Source organism: Panthera leo, chromosome A3 (assembly GCF_018350215.1).
Source record: "Panthera leo isolate Ple1 chromosome A3, P.leo_Ple1_pat1.1, whole genome shotgun sequence".
NCBI lineage: Eukaryota > Metazoa > Chordata > Mammalia > Carnivora > Felidae > Panthera > Panthera leo.
This window is the reverse complement of record NC_056681.1, coordinates 133050124-133064953: the sequence shown is the minus strand read 5'-3', so window position 1 is coordinate 133064953 and position 14830 is coordinate 133050124. Positions and strand designations below refer to the sequence as shown.

Sequence of the window (14830 nt, the reverse complement as noted above, 5' to 3'; positions counted from 1 at the left end):
AGGAAGATCGCTCCTAAGGATCTTCTCGCTTTAGGAAGATCTCTCCTAAGATCGCTCCTTTAGGAAGATCTGCTCCAGCAGTGTAGCAGATGAGTGAGTTCAGTGGAGGGAATCCAGGAGGAATGTAATGGAAATAATCCAAGTAAAAAACAGTGAGGGCTTGGCAGGAATGAGATGAGCATTGAATGAATTGGAAAGTAGGTTTCGGAGAGTAAGGAGGTGACATCTTTGCAGCTTTGTAGCTGATCAGATGTATTGGAAGGGGCAGTTGTGGGGAGGAGTGTTAGGAGGTCTTGGGTTCCTAAGCTGGGCAGCTGGTAAGGGGTTGTGTTAGTCACTTGAGTACAGGAGCTGGGGCAGTTCTGGAATAAAGGTGGGAGTTCTGCTGTGTTATAACAGCTTTATTGAGATACGATTTACATACCATACGGCTCATTAAAAGTGTACAATTCAGTGGTTTCTAGTATATTCAGAGTTGTAAGACCATCACCACTATCTAATTCCAGAGCATTGTCATCATGCCGAATATAAGCCCTGTACCCATTAGCAGTCACCCCCCTGTCCTCCCAACTTCCCCAGCTCCTGGCCACCATTACTCTGCTGTCCTTCTCTACAGATTTGCCAATTCTGGACATCTCACTTAAATGGGATCATATGATATGTAACCTTTTGGGACTGGCTTTGACTTCTTTCACTTAGCCTTATGTTTCCAGGGTTTATAATTTGGAAGTTTTTGTCATTCAGCAAGAATTTCTTGAGATTTACCGCATTCCAGGCGCTACAGCTAAATAGTGTAAGAAAGACAATGCCTCTGCTCTTAGGGAGCCTTCATTTTAATAGAAACAAACCGTAAGTAAGTGGATATAGTAACCTCGTGTAGGTATGAATGTTGTGATAGGTAGAGTTGTGCGAAGGGCAAAGGAGAGGAGGTAGTCAAGAGGAGGCCTCAGAAGGTGACATTTGGACGGAGATCCAGAGGGTACAAAGGAGCCAATCGTGTCAACATGTGAGGGCAGAGCATTCTAGGGAAAAAGAGCAAGGACAAGGGACTTGAGGTGAAGACGAGTTTGGCGTATTTGACCCTGAGGTGCCTGTGGGATTTGCCGGTAGAAATACCTAACCGCCTACAAGTACAGACTTGGAACTCATCAGCCTGTCACACGTGTGGGACCGAAGATCACGGAGCCTGAGAAGAGGGCCGAGGAGAGGCCCGCGCAGTGTCAACGTTTGAAGTGTGGGCAGAGGCCTGTGAGTGTAGGGAAACTCCAGAGGAAAACCAGTGAGACAGAGGAGAGCGTGACTCAGAAACACCAAGGGAGAAGAGCCCAAAATCCCAGGCCGGCTTGAACGGCAAGGAGCCGCCGAGAGGCCAGTAACAGGGAGTGTGCAGGGCTCTCAGGAGGCCGCGCAGAGGAGTGGCGTGGGAACCGAGGGGAATCAGAAGGGAGGCCTTTTAATGTTTGGTGAGAACGCCGCGGCAGGTCTGGGTCGTGATGCAAAAGTAGGCGGGAGGGGAGGCGTCCAGGGCCTCCGGAGGACAGAGCGTGCAGAGCGGACACCCGTGGTGGCAAGGTCAGCCTTGGACAGAAAGAGAGCTCTGTTGTGTTGCTATAGGAGAAATGGAGGGGAAATATGTGGGTTAGTTGGGAAGTGAAGTCGTAAACTGGCAAACAAGCTGTATGTTTTTTTAACATTTATTTATTTTGGAGAGACAGAAAGAAACAGAGTGTAAGCGCGGGAGGGGCAGAGAGGGGGAGTCACAGGATCCGAAGCAGGCTCCAGCTGTCAGCCCAGGGCCCGATGCGCGGCTCGAACCCACGAACCCTGAGACCATGACCTGAGCCGAAGGCTGAGCCCCCCAGCCGCCCCTAAGTTGTATGTTTTTTGATGCAGAGACGGCCGCTGCCTCAAGTGAAGAAGAAAGAAGGTTGGGAAAGTTAGGAAACAGGACAAAGTTTGAAATCGTCGCTGTGGAAACTCTTAAGAGAAAACTGAGCTGGGGACACCTAAGAAGTTGCCTAGAGGGCCAGTTAACGTGGGCGGCCAGGAACTCATGGCAGCACCACGGTTGTTTGATTTTTGTTCATCAGAGTCCCCCTGGGTGGTAGGATCTCCATTTGGTGATGGAGCCGCCCCATGTCTGTCTCCCAGTGAGTGGACTGAGGTCCTCGAAGTCAGGGTCCGTGTAACAGGCATTTCCGTATGCGAGGCACGTAGAGTACGGTGCTTGATGTTCAGGGAGTGAATTCAGTGATACCTAGAATGGGTGGGAAAAGGCATCAGAGAAGGTGAGGGACTGGAAAAAACGGGTGGGGCTTAGCTTCAAGTGCATCTTAGGATAATTGGAAATTAAGGCTGTTTTACTCATTTAGGGAGAAAGGAGAATAGCCTAATCACTTGGCATCCAGTACCCTGAAATAACAAACTAGAGGGAAAAAGGACTGAGGTTCACAGCCAGGAATAAAATAAGTCTATTTAAATCTAAGCTATGTAGTAAATGCATGATTCTCCTAAAGAAAATGAAAGAATTTGGAAGTTCTTACGGGTTCACACTCAAGTGCTGATCCTAAAAGTATGACCAGATAATCTGCGTAACCGCTAGATTACTTTTCCATTAACATCATAATTTAGCCCTAACATTCCGAAGATTGGATTTAACCTTGGGCTTCACGTATCTGCACCGTCTCCTCTCAGGTTTTAGCAACTGCGAAATCCCTGAACTCCCAAGGGTTAAGTTCCATCTTTTCCCACACTGACACCGCTCTTCCCTATCTTTGTAAGTTTCTAGAACTCTTACCTGCCTCGGATAAGTGTTATCGTCAAAATGGGGCACTATTTAAGTTGTAAAAAAGAAAGTTTGGATTTATTGGGCTTGATTTTGATTGTTTCTAATCGTTTTTACTTCTCCCCTTGAATGTTTGCAGTGGAGCTGGGCAAGAAGTAGGAAGATCATGTATTATCCTGGAGTTCAAAGGAAGAAAAATAATGGTAATTATTTTGTAGAGAGGTTAATAGTACAGCTGTGTCTGCATTGGGGGTTAGGTCTTTCCTGGTACTGTAGCTGTCTGTTCAGCTCCCAGAAAAATGTCATAGTTTGTGTATGTAGTCTGTGCTGCATAATGTTAATGTGAATAACGTAGACTTCTGTTTAGTAATTTGACAAAACATTAAGTTAACTGAGAAGATGTATTCTAAAATTGTAAAATTGTCAACCAGGTCCCTCTTCTGCTCATGGAGGGTCGGGTCAAACCAACTGGCCCCACCCGCCGTGGAGGACAGCCAAGGAACTGAGTGCCGGAACAGGTGCAGAGCCCCAGCCACCCCCATGCTGCCCGGGATGATAGAGCCCTGGTTCGGCAGTGTAGATGCCTAAGTTCGGGGGCCCCTGACCTTGGGCAAGGCAGTCTGCCCCTCTCTGCCCATTTCCTTGTCTGAAAGACGAGAGATGATCTCCATAGTCCTCACTAGAAAGGCATTTCAGTGGCTCATCTTGTTCCTGTGGTTCCACTTCTCTTGCTTCTCCCAATCATTAAAGAACAGGCATGTGCCAGATACTGTCATCTTTTTAGCCATTTATTGTATGAATGTGGTAGTCATGCCCCCAAAATGCGTAGGTAACTCATTAATGACTGACTTTTAAGAACTCACTCCCTAATACGTTAAAATACTTACGTTGCCCTGACCCGGTCAGTTTCCCATTTTTGATTAGCATCTTCTCACAACAGTCAGGTCTGGTAGTAGTGAATCTCTGAACTTAAAATGCCCCCCATGTTCTGATAACCAAGGTTTTTGAAAAAGAGTTCATGCATTGTTAGTTTGCATTCACAAAACCAGCTGAAGAGAAGGTGTCTTAGATCTTGTTTCCTATGACTGAAATGTGGGCTGTATTCTATGTTTCAGGAGTTAGAATTGTTAACGGCATCTGTGCCACGTTGACTAAGGACTGGATTCCAGATGTCAGTGTATACAGTCCATCCTGATTGCGTGTGTGATGGATTTGTTATAAATACTGTTTATTAAATAAGTTTTAATAACGTGTAGGAAACTGCGATCCTTTTTTCTCTTGCAGTTGGACTGCGGGATCCACCCTGGCCTGGAAGGAATGGACGCGCTTCCTTATATTGATTTAATCGACCCCGCTGAGATTGATCTCCTGTTAATTAGTCAGTAGGTCCTTTTCTTTACTCATGACACGGTTTTTCAAGAACTTTCACTCCAAAGATCATTCTCAGATTTTAAGACTACTAGGAATCATATTGCAGTCAGGTAGGACAACACTCCCTCTTGGCATCACGGGTTCAAGACACTTATGGGGCTCCTGGGTGGCTCATTGGGTTAAGCATCTGACTCTTGACCCCGGCTCGGGTCATGCTCTCACGGTTCACGAAATCAAGCCCCGCATCAGGCTCTGTGCTGACAGAATGAAGCCTGCTTGGGATGCTCTCGCTCTCCCTCTCTCTCTGTGCCCCTCCTCCATTCATGCCCCCTTGTGTGCACATGTGCACGCGCTATCTCTCTCTCTCTCTCTCTCTCTCTCTCTCACTCTCTCACTCACTCAGAATAAATAAGTTTAACTTTAGAGACACTTACTCTGAAAAACTTACTTTCCTGCTTGTAGAGTACGTGAGAAAGAGATAGCATACACTTTGGGTCACTGTAAAACTTGAGACCAAGAAAGCCCTTTCCCAGAATATCTCCTTGAGGTCACGTCCTTGACACACTTTGTAGGAGCTTCATTTGTAAATGTTTTAGCTTCATACCACTGAAGTGCTTATTATGATTCTGGCTGTCAAGAGGAGGTTTGGGTATGTTCCTTCTTCCGTAATTATCATTGGTAAATGTTCTGATGTTTAAAAAATACTTCCAGTGTCGTCTATATGGTAGAGCTGGATGCATTATTCCTTCCCTCTGCGTATAACCTAGCCTTGGTGTTCTGAAAGTACCCATACGCACTTGTTACGTAGAACTTTGCTGCACAGTCAGCAGCACTTTCTTTCAGGTGGTATTTGATGGATAATACTTTAAGAATTGACAGAATCTGGGGCGCCTGGGTGGCTCGGTCGGTTGGGCGTCCGACTTCGGCTCAGGTCATGATCTCACGGTCCGTGAGTTCGAGCCCCGCGTCGGGCTCTGTGCTGACAGCTCGGAGCCTGGAGCCTGCTTCCGCTTCTGTGTCTCCCTCTCTCTCTCTGACCCTCCCCCATTCATGCTCTGTCTCTCTCTGTCTCAAAAATAAATAAATGTTAAAAAAAATTTTAAATAAAAAAATAGAATTGACAGAATCTTCTTGTTTCTTTTTAAGTTTCCATCTGGATCACTGTGGAGCTTTGCCCTGGTTTCTACAGAAGACAAGTTTCAAAGGAAGGACATTTATGACTCACGCTACAAAAGCTATTTATAGATGGCTTCTCTCAGATTATGTCAAAGTTAGGTAAATACCTCTATTAGATTTATACAGGGATTTGATTCTACAGAATACATATAGTTCAAGATATGGACCTTTTTATGTTTTGAAGTGAGACACTCTTTTTATTCACAAGGATGTCATTCATTTGTCAGTATCAACTCCTCAGATACCCAGCATGTACCTAGCACCTTCCTGGCCATAAAGTCTTTATGAAGCTTTTACATCCTTTTGAATCTTTGTAATTTAGGTGAATTATAAGGTATGCTAGGAGTATTCTATAAACAGAATTTTATGATTTTATTAAAATTTAAGATCAGGTACATGATACAGTGACATATACTGAAATGTTATTTTAGATTATTTGATCAAAGCACATTACCGTCAGAAATGAAAAAGTTTCCCGAGGAAGGTTTTTCCAGTTTTAAGAGGATAATCAGACAAGCTACAAGTATTTTTGTGATACGTACAGCAAACGTTTTTAGCCTTGGAAAGCTTACTTTTTAATTTGTATATTCCAAGAGTAGCTTGGATACAATTTATTACTCTTCACATATAAATACAAAAGAATGGAAGAGGTGCCCTTAGTAATAATTATTCTGCTTAACACTTGAATGATATTTACCATGTGCAGACACAGTCCGCACTCCTCAGCATGTTAACTCATTTAATCTTCATATCAACTTTATGATGCACGTTCTGTTAAGAATCCCATTGTACAGGCGATGGACCAGAGGCACAGAGAGGCTAGGTGACGTGCCTGTGATGGTCATAGTAAGAGACAAAGCTACGATTTAGACCCAAGCAATCTGGCACTAGAGTCCGTGTCCTTAGCCACCACTCCCTTTTGCTTTTTTGGAAGTACATTAGTATAATTTTCAGGAGAAAACTTACACTACCCTTTTTAGAGAAATCTCACATCCTGATATGAGGATCTCTGTTCAATGTATATGAGCGAGTTTGTCACTGGGGAGTGTCGGGGCAGAAAAAGACATGGAGAAATACCATCATAGAGTACTTTGCCTTAATTTACTATGTACTTTGCTTAAAATCATGTTTTGTAGCTGTATACACCAAACATTTTTATTATTATAATTGCAGAATTAAAAAATGTCCGAGAGATTCTAAATAGTGTAATCCTTGAGGTGAAATAACTTTGTGGCTCCTTCATTCACAGACAGTCTCTGAGTTTCAAGAGTTTAAAAAATCTGACTTTCAGTTTTTTCTTGTTGACATCTTTGACAATTTAGTAACATATCAGCAGACGACATGCTGTACACGGAGACAGATTTGGAAGAGAGCATGGACAAAATCGAAACCATCAACTTTCATGAAGTTAAAGAAGTTGCAGGAATCAAGTTTTGGTGTTACCATGCAGGCCACGTTCTAGGAGCTGCCATGTTCATGATTGAGATCGCGGGCGTGAAGGTACTTTTGCTCTGGCAACTTCCTCCCCAGAAGTAATGAGTGCAGAGCTTTGTGCCAGCAAGGGATACTGAAGAAAGTTCCGTAAGACTTGCAGAGTGCTACACACTGAAACATAGGATAAAATTAAATTGAGACTTCTTCCTTTTAAATATCACAGTTCATACCCCCACGGTACAACTTCCTCTATCGCGACTATAAAGAGTAAAATAAGCTCCTTAAAAGACTAACGTTCTTTCACAATATCATAGGATCAGTTCCTTTCCGGCGTCCTTTAGGAGAATGATGAGGGCAGAACTTTCTTCCTGGCTGCACCTGTTTAACAGCAAACTGTGATTTGGCATTCACGTGTAAGCCCCTGAAGGGGGTGCTGCATGAGTGACAGGTGTTAATCAGAACAGATCCTTGCCGCCATCCTTGAGGAAAAAAGACAAAGGGAGTCAATAAACTTGTAAAAGACTGGTGGGTGGCCGCACCAGCACTTACTTCCAGTGCACGTTGGATCACTTGCGGAGCCTTATTAAAAACACTCATTGAATCAATCTGAGGGTGTGGCTTTGCCCTTTTTTTTTTCAAGTTTTCTAGGTGATTCCTCTGTGTAGGCAGAGCTGAGAATCGATGCTCCGGCGTAATATTGTCCTGAATAGTTAGCAGCCGCTCATAGATGTGAAACGTTTACATATCGAGTTATACTAAGTGTTGCTAAATCATTTATCCTTACTGTTTGCTCAGAGGCACAAAAAATAAGTAGAGAATAACACTAAGGCAGATCGATGTTCCCATGTGAAATTTGGTGTTTATCCTCCATTTTAGATGGTTTTTCCATATACCTCAGTAGATTTCTTTCCTCATCATGCCCTTTTCCTCTTGGGTGTTCAGAGCACCTTCTCAAGTTTATTAATACACAGGTTACCTGTGCTGGATGCGTCTGGGAGTGTATCATTCCCCCAAGTTAAGAAGGAATAATTGAAACACTGGATGGTTTATGACTGAACTAAGTTATACACTTTGAATTACTAATATTGCATCTAAGTTTCATCCCTTGTGGGCTGTTGTTTCTACTGAAATTCACCTTCAGATTTTATGAGCTAAATATATTTACTAGTAAAACAAAGCCTTCCAAATCCTGACTTTCTAGCTTTATTTTTTTTCACAGCTTTTGTACACAGGTGATTTCTCAAGACAAGAAGATAGACACTTAATGGCAGCTGAAATTCCGAATATTAAACCTGACATTCTCATTATTGTAAGTATTAGTGTGGTGTATTTTATTTATTCGCTTAAATGTTTATTTGTTTATTTTGAGAGAGAGAGGGCGAGACAAAGTGTGGGTGGGGGAGGGGCAGAGAGAGGAAGAGAGAGAATCCCAAGTTGGCAGCTCAGAGCCGACATGGGCCTTGAACCCACAAACTGTAAGATCATGACCTGAGCCAAAGTTGGATGCTTAACCAACGCTACCCAGGCGTCCCAGTCCTGATGCCATTTTCTAAAAGTCTCTTACTGCTTGGCCAGATCTGAATTCTAACATTTTTATTTGCTCTTTTTTTCCAATTAGTATTATAACAGTATGTGTTCAAGTGAATGGCATGTTAACGGAGAAACAAATCACTTTGCTTCTGCATTTTATTGATGTTTCACTTTTGTATTCTTTGAGAATCGTCAATCTTGGTCTCCCACTTCTAATGTGTTATTTAGGAATCTACGTATGGGACGCACATCCATGAGAAGCGTGAAGAGAGAGAAGCAAGATTCTGTAACACTGTTCATGACATTGTAAACAGAGGGGGCAGAGGCCTCATTCCTGTCTTTGCTCTTGGAAGGGCTCAGGAGCTGCTCTTGATCTTAGGTATGCTTTTCCTTTTTGTTTGGGGGATTTTCATAATCTTGGAGTGTGGCTCTGTCAAGATAAGTGCCTGGCCTTGGCTAGGTCATTCTGTCTTTCCAGGCTTCAGTTTCTGCATCTAAAAGCAGATATAAAAGCCCCGAGAAACAGTGGCCCTTGGGCGCTGCTACTGGGAATAAATATTTCCCCCTTCTGTTTGCCATCAGCCTCAGACTTCTCTGCAGTGAGCTCACAAGTCCGAAAAATCTGCTGCCCTTTGATCCAGCAGTACCACGTGTGGGAAATAAATGATGTAAAGACAATTTTATGAATAAGAGTAATCATCGTTTCAGTATTTTTAAAGAAATATCATGTCAGGAAATATCACCTTGTAGGAAAAAATCAATCACAGATGAGTAATTATATGTTGGCACATAAAATGCATATGGACATATATAAAATATATATAATTGGACCAGTGGGTCTGGGCGGCTTTCGGTTAAGCGTCTGACCCTTGATCTCGGCTCAGGTCTTGATCTCAGGATCGTGAGTTCAAGCCCCACAGAGCCTACCTAAAAAAAAAAAAGAAAGAAAAAGGAAAAAATTAATTGGAATCACAAGGTTAGAGTTCAGAACAGTATGTTCTCTGATCCTATTTAAAAATATACAAATAGGGCTGCCTGGCGGGCTCAGTTGGTGGAGCATGAGACTTTTGATCTCGAGATTCTAAGTTCAATCCCCACTTTGGATGTATAAGACTAAAATCTTAAAAAACAATACACCAGTGACTGGAAAGATGTTAAGCCTGCGTAATGAGAAAGTGGATGATTTCTTTTTTTATTTTCTGCTTTTCTCTACTTTGCAAATACTTCAATGAGCATGTATAAATTTTTGGGTACCACTCTTTGCATGTATTTATATTTAATGATTCTAACTGAGACATTCCGTGGTGCTGTTTGGGGAAAGCACTCTTCTTAAAGACTGATTGAGTGCCTTGTGTGTAAAGAGCTTCAGTGCAAAGAACTAGAAATGGTCACATCAAGCTGTTGCTCTCAGCTCTCCCATCTCTAGGATGATGCGGATAAGTCTGTCCCTGTTACACTGACAAGGAAAACAAGGAAAAACGGAGTAAATGACCTTAGCTCGAAAGCTGATCTGTGAGAGAGATCAGACATAGTAGGACTGCATTTTCTGCGCCCTAAGCCAATCCAATGTTCTTTTGCTCCTTTTTTAACGCTTATTTATTATCGAGAGAGCAAGAGAGAGCATGAGCAGGGGAGGGGCAGAGAGAGGAGGAGACACAGAATCCGAAGGAGGCTCCAGACTCTGAGCCCGATGTAGGACTCAAACTCAAAACCCGCGAGATCATGACCTGAGCCGAAGTCAGACACTTAACCGACTGAGCCACCCAGGCTCCCCTCTTGCTCCTTTTTTTTTTTTCTAACTGCAAGTCAAATTTGCCCTCAAAAGTCTCGAACTAAAACGTCTCCGTAACAAAGTAATTTGAAGAACAGAACAAATTGGGAAGCTGAAGCCATGGCTGTTACCGTCAAATTAGGTCACCAGATTCAGCACATAAAAATATAGGACACCCAGTTAAATTTTAACGTCAGAAAAATAATGAAGAATATTTTAGCACAAGTGTCTCAAAGATTTAGTAACCTATTTTTATACCGAAAATCTTGTGTTTTTTTATCTGAAATTCAAGTTTAATTTGGCATTTGATAATTTTACCTGGCAAGTCTGCCATCAGAGCATATAGTGATTCCTCCTCTGTGCAATTGGTTGTTCCTTTTCCCCTAAATTCTCCCTTGTGGTGTAGTATTAACAGAAAGAGGGCAGCCATTTGAATGAGTGGTTTCAAATCTCATCTGTGTTCTAGCCGTGTGACCTTGGGCAAGTTACTCAACTTTTCTTTGATATTTAAAATGTATCCACAAAAATACACACACACACAAATAGGAGATGTGATGTGATCTTGGGATGCAGTAGGCAATGCAAGGTATTTGAGAAATAAAAGAGAAAACTTAGGCAGCATTAAAATTTTGAATTTCACCAGTAAAAACATGAGCAGAATAAAGCAAAGGGCTTTAACCTACATGACAGAAGTCCCTGTCCTTATATAGAGTTTTTACTTATAAATCAAGTAGGAAAATATCATTCTCACACTCTTCAACCTTTTTTCAGTCTCAGTTTCCTAATCTATAGGATGGAGATGAATTGTTTTAAAAATTAGAAATGATAAATGTAAATAGCATACTAGGCATTTAATGCATTTTCTAAATGCAGGTACACCTAGGAGAACAAATGATACCTTTTGACCATATACTCTTATAATATTTTGGGATTTAATGAGAGTTTTCTCGTAAGATGAGCCTTCCTTTAAAGATACATTGTGTATGTTAGGGGCATCTGGGTGGCTCAGCGGTTGAGCGTCTGACTTTGGCTCATGTCATGATCTCGCAGTTCATGGGTTCAAACCCCATGTTGGGCTCTGTGCTGACAGCTCGGAGCCTGGAGCCTGCTTCAGATTCTGTGTCTCCCTCTCTCTCTGCCCCTCCCCTGCTCATGCTCTGTCTCTGTCTCTCTCTCTTTCAGAAATAACCATTAAAAAAAAAAAAAAGAAACACAATTTGTAAGCATATATTGCCAACAGGTTTTGTTTATTTTTTTTTTAATGATTTGATGGTTTCTTTATTTTTTTTAATTTTTGTAATATTTATGTATTTTTGAGAGAGAGAGAAAAACAGAGTGTGAGCGCGAGAGGGGCAGAGGGAGAGACACAGAATCTGAAGCAGGCTCCAGGCTCTGAGCTGTCAGCACAGGGGCCCACGTGGGGCTCATGGGACTTGAACTCATGAGCCATAAGATCCTGACCTGAACTGAAGTCAGATTTTTTTTGAAGTCAGATTCTTAACCGACTGAGCCACCCAGATACCCTGACAGGTTTTGTTTATTATGAGAAACTGTTTAGCAGCTTTTCAAAAAAATATAGTCATACAGTAATATTGTTTGTATGTGTTCAGAAACTATTTTAACTCTTTCGACAGTCCTGTTTTTTAACTGGCAAAGTTTAACTACACAAAGTCTAATTTTGATAAGTCTTTGAAATATTGAGAATACATTTTTATTTAAAATTGTCACAGGATTTAGTCTCTCTAAGGTAATAAGTTATGGTCTGTTACTCAGCGTAAACTTCTACTGAGTCATTTTTAAAAGCTTCCACGTCAGGGCACCCGGATGGCTCAGTCCATTAAGCGCTGACTTTGGTTTCAGCTCAGATCGTGGTCTCACTGTTAGTGAGCGTGAGTTCTGTGTCATGCTCCCCGTGGAGCCCAGAGCCTGCTTGGGATTCTCAGTCTCTCCCTGTCTATCTGCCCCTCCCCGCCTTGTGCTTGCTCTCTCTCTCTCTCTCTCAAAATAAATAAATTAATTAATTAATTAAAAATAAAAGCTTCCATGGCTTGGGACTATGATCACAATCTTCTTTTTAGGTCTTGCACTAGTATTCAGAAATAAGTTTTGATATTGTAAGTTTAAGTTAGTAAGGACCAGGCTAATTTTTTTTGAACTCTTTAAAACATAGTTATGTGCCACAAAATGAAAAGGCAACCTACTAAATGGGAGAAAATGTTTACAAATCATGCATCTGATAAAGGGTTAATATCCAAAATATATGAAGAACTTACACAACTTAAAAAACGTGATTAAAAACGGGCAGAAGCCTGGAAGAAACATTTTTACAAAGAAGACGTATAGATGGCCAACAGGCACATGAAAAGATCCTCAGCATCACTAATCATCTAGGGAAGTGCAAATCAGAACTACAGTGAGATACCGTCTCATACCTGCCAGATTGTCTGTTATCAAAAAGACAAACAAACGAAAAGATAAATGTTGGTCAGGATATAGAGAGAAGGAGACCGTCACACATTGTTGGTGGGAATGGAAATTGGTGCAGCCACTGAAAAACAGCATGGAGTTTCCTCAGAAAATTAAAAAGAGAACTACCGTACCATCCAACAGTTCCACTTCTGTTGTTGTTTTTTTAAGTTTATGTATTTATTTTAAGAGACAGAGTGTGGGAAGGGCAGAGAGAGAGAGGGAGAGAGAGAGAATCCCAAGCAAGCTCTGCACTGTCAGCACAGAGCCTGATGCAGGGCTCGAACTCATGAACCAGGCGATCATGACCTGAGCCGAGATCAAGAGTCGGACACTGAACCGACTGAGCCACCAGGCACCCCTTCTGCTTCTGGGTTTTTATCCGAAGAAAAGGAAAGCACCAGTTTAAAGACATATATGCACCCCTGTGCATTGCAGCGTTATTTACAATAGCTAAGACATGGAAATGCCCCACGTGTTCATTGATGAATGAGTGGACAGAGAAGATGTGGCACACATATACAGTGGAGAATGTGACTCCACGTTAGAAAAGAACAAAGTCTTGCCATTTGCAACAACATGGATGGAACTGGAGGGTATTACATAGTGAAATAAGACAGAAAGACAAATACCGTATGGCTTCACTTACGTGTACAGTCTAAAAAATAAAATGCGTGCCTAGGTGGTTCAGTCCATTAAGTGTCTGACTCTTAATTTCAGCTCAGGTCACTATCTCAACAGTTAGTGAGTCTGAGCCCTTCATTGGGCTCTGCATTGACAGTGAGGAACCTGCTTGGGATTTTCTCTCTCCCTCTCTCTCTGCCCCTCCTCTGCTTGAGCACTCTCTCGAAATAAATGTGTTTTTTTAATCTTTTAAAAAATAATAAATAAACAAAGCCAAACAAATAGACTCATAGATACAGGAAACTGTTGGTTGCTGGAGGTCGGAGGGCTTAGGAGTCCAGCAAAATAGGTGAAGGGGATTAAGAGGTACAAACTCCCAGTTATAAGTAAGTTATGGAAATGTAACATACAGCATAGGAAATATGGTTAGTGATACTGTAATAATTTTGGCGACAGATGCTAGGTAGGGGATCATCTTGTAATGTATAAAAATATTGAATCACTGTGATGTACACCTGAAACTAATGGGATATGTCAATTATACTTTATACTTCAATTTGAAAGGAAAAAAAAAAAAAAGAAATGTTAGCCTAGCCGGGGCTGGGCACTTAGGAAACCTTCAGAGCCTGACAGTCCCTTCCCTTGCTCTATTGTAGCTTCTGTACCTTGCATCAGAGCTAAAGCACAAGGGGGGCCAACATGTGTTGAATGAAGGGGCGTGCTTTCCAACCAGAGGCCGCATCCCAGGGCCTCGGGCCATCTGTTAGTATCAAATCCTAGCTGCCTGCCTTCCAGTGCGTGATCTTGCGCCTTGGGCAAGTGGTTTGGTATTTCTGAGCTTCCGTTCCTTCTGTAAAATGTGGACCGTGCCCTCTGTGTGGTTGCAGACACCCTACGTGAGCCCTCTTCAGCACCCAGCGTAGAATCTGTGCTCAGGAAATAGCAGCTGCTGCTAGTGCAGCTAACTGTCCCCGCCACAGGACTGCAGGGTCGCTAAGGGACACCAAGGGGCAGAAGTCGGAGTCTTGATTACCAGCAGCCTACAGCAGGCTGACTGACTAAAGCAGGAGGGAATGTACCGGAAGGTATTGGTGTCCCAGACTGTCCAGGAAAAGTGGGAAGCGAGCCTGGAACAGGGCCCTTCCTGAGGGCAGGAGGCAAGATCCATTCGGAATGCGTCCCAGGAAGGAGTGCCCGCTACTTGTTACCTGGGTGTCCGCCGGCAGGGCCAAGCCTTGTGAGAGGCCTACCAGGTGCAGAGCCATGAGGACAAGGCCAACTGCGGGAGGGACCAGAAGGGACCCCGAGAGAGGAAGTGGCCTGAAGGAAAACAAGGAAGGTCCGAGCCCAGCACCCCCACCCCTGGCTTTCCATCCCTGTGCATAACAATGTCTCAAATGTGGCTTACCCTTAAGCAGGGTAATAATTACTGCAGACATAGCCGACATGTTGAACAAATTGTTGTGTGCTCGTAATTACAAATTGCATTTCTAACACTCCAGGGGGTTCCAAATCTTGATATCTTTGCTGTTAACACGTAAATTAGTGATTTGTGGAAATTGCAAGAGAAGGATATATAGAGTTTTTTTATTTCTATAAATATAGATATAAATCTATAGATACAGATTTATATACATATTTAAACGTTTTGATTTATTTCTTGGATGTCTGAA

The 14830-nt window shown here is 42.5% G+C and overlaps 1 protein-coding gene across 2 annotated transcripts in view; it reads left to right on the top strand.

Moving 5' to 3' along the window:
- CPSF3 (cleavage and polyadenylation specific factor 3) overlaps nucleotides 1–14830 on the top strand; it is a 39096-nt gene that overhangs the window by 1599 nt on the left and 22667 nt on the right. Inside the window, exons 1-7 of one of the 2 annotated variants that reach the window (XM_042933713.1) lie at nucleotides 1812–2776; nucleotides 2925–2988; nucleotides 4070–4167; nucleotides 5303–5431; nucleotides 6655–6832; nucleotides 7986–8075; nucleotides 8525–8675. In XM_042933713.1, the coding sequence (XP_042789647.1) occupies nucleotides 2986–2988; nucleotides 4070–4167; nucleotides 5303–5431; nucleotides 6655–6832; nucleotides 7986–8075; nucleotides 8525–8675 (649 nt within the window). In that variant the 5' untranslated portion in view covers nucleotides 1812–2776; nucleotides 2925–2985. Of the gene's footprint in view, nucleotides 1–1811; nucleotides 2777–2924; nucleotides 2989–4069; nucleotides 4168–5302; nucleotides 5432–6654; nucleotides 6833–7985; nucleotides 8076–8524; nucleotides 8676–14830 lie in introns of those variants that run through there. The other variant, XM_042933712.1, reaches the window with a different exon arrangement.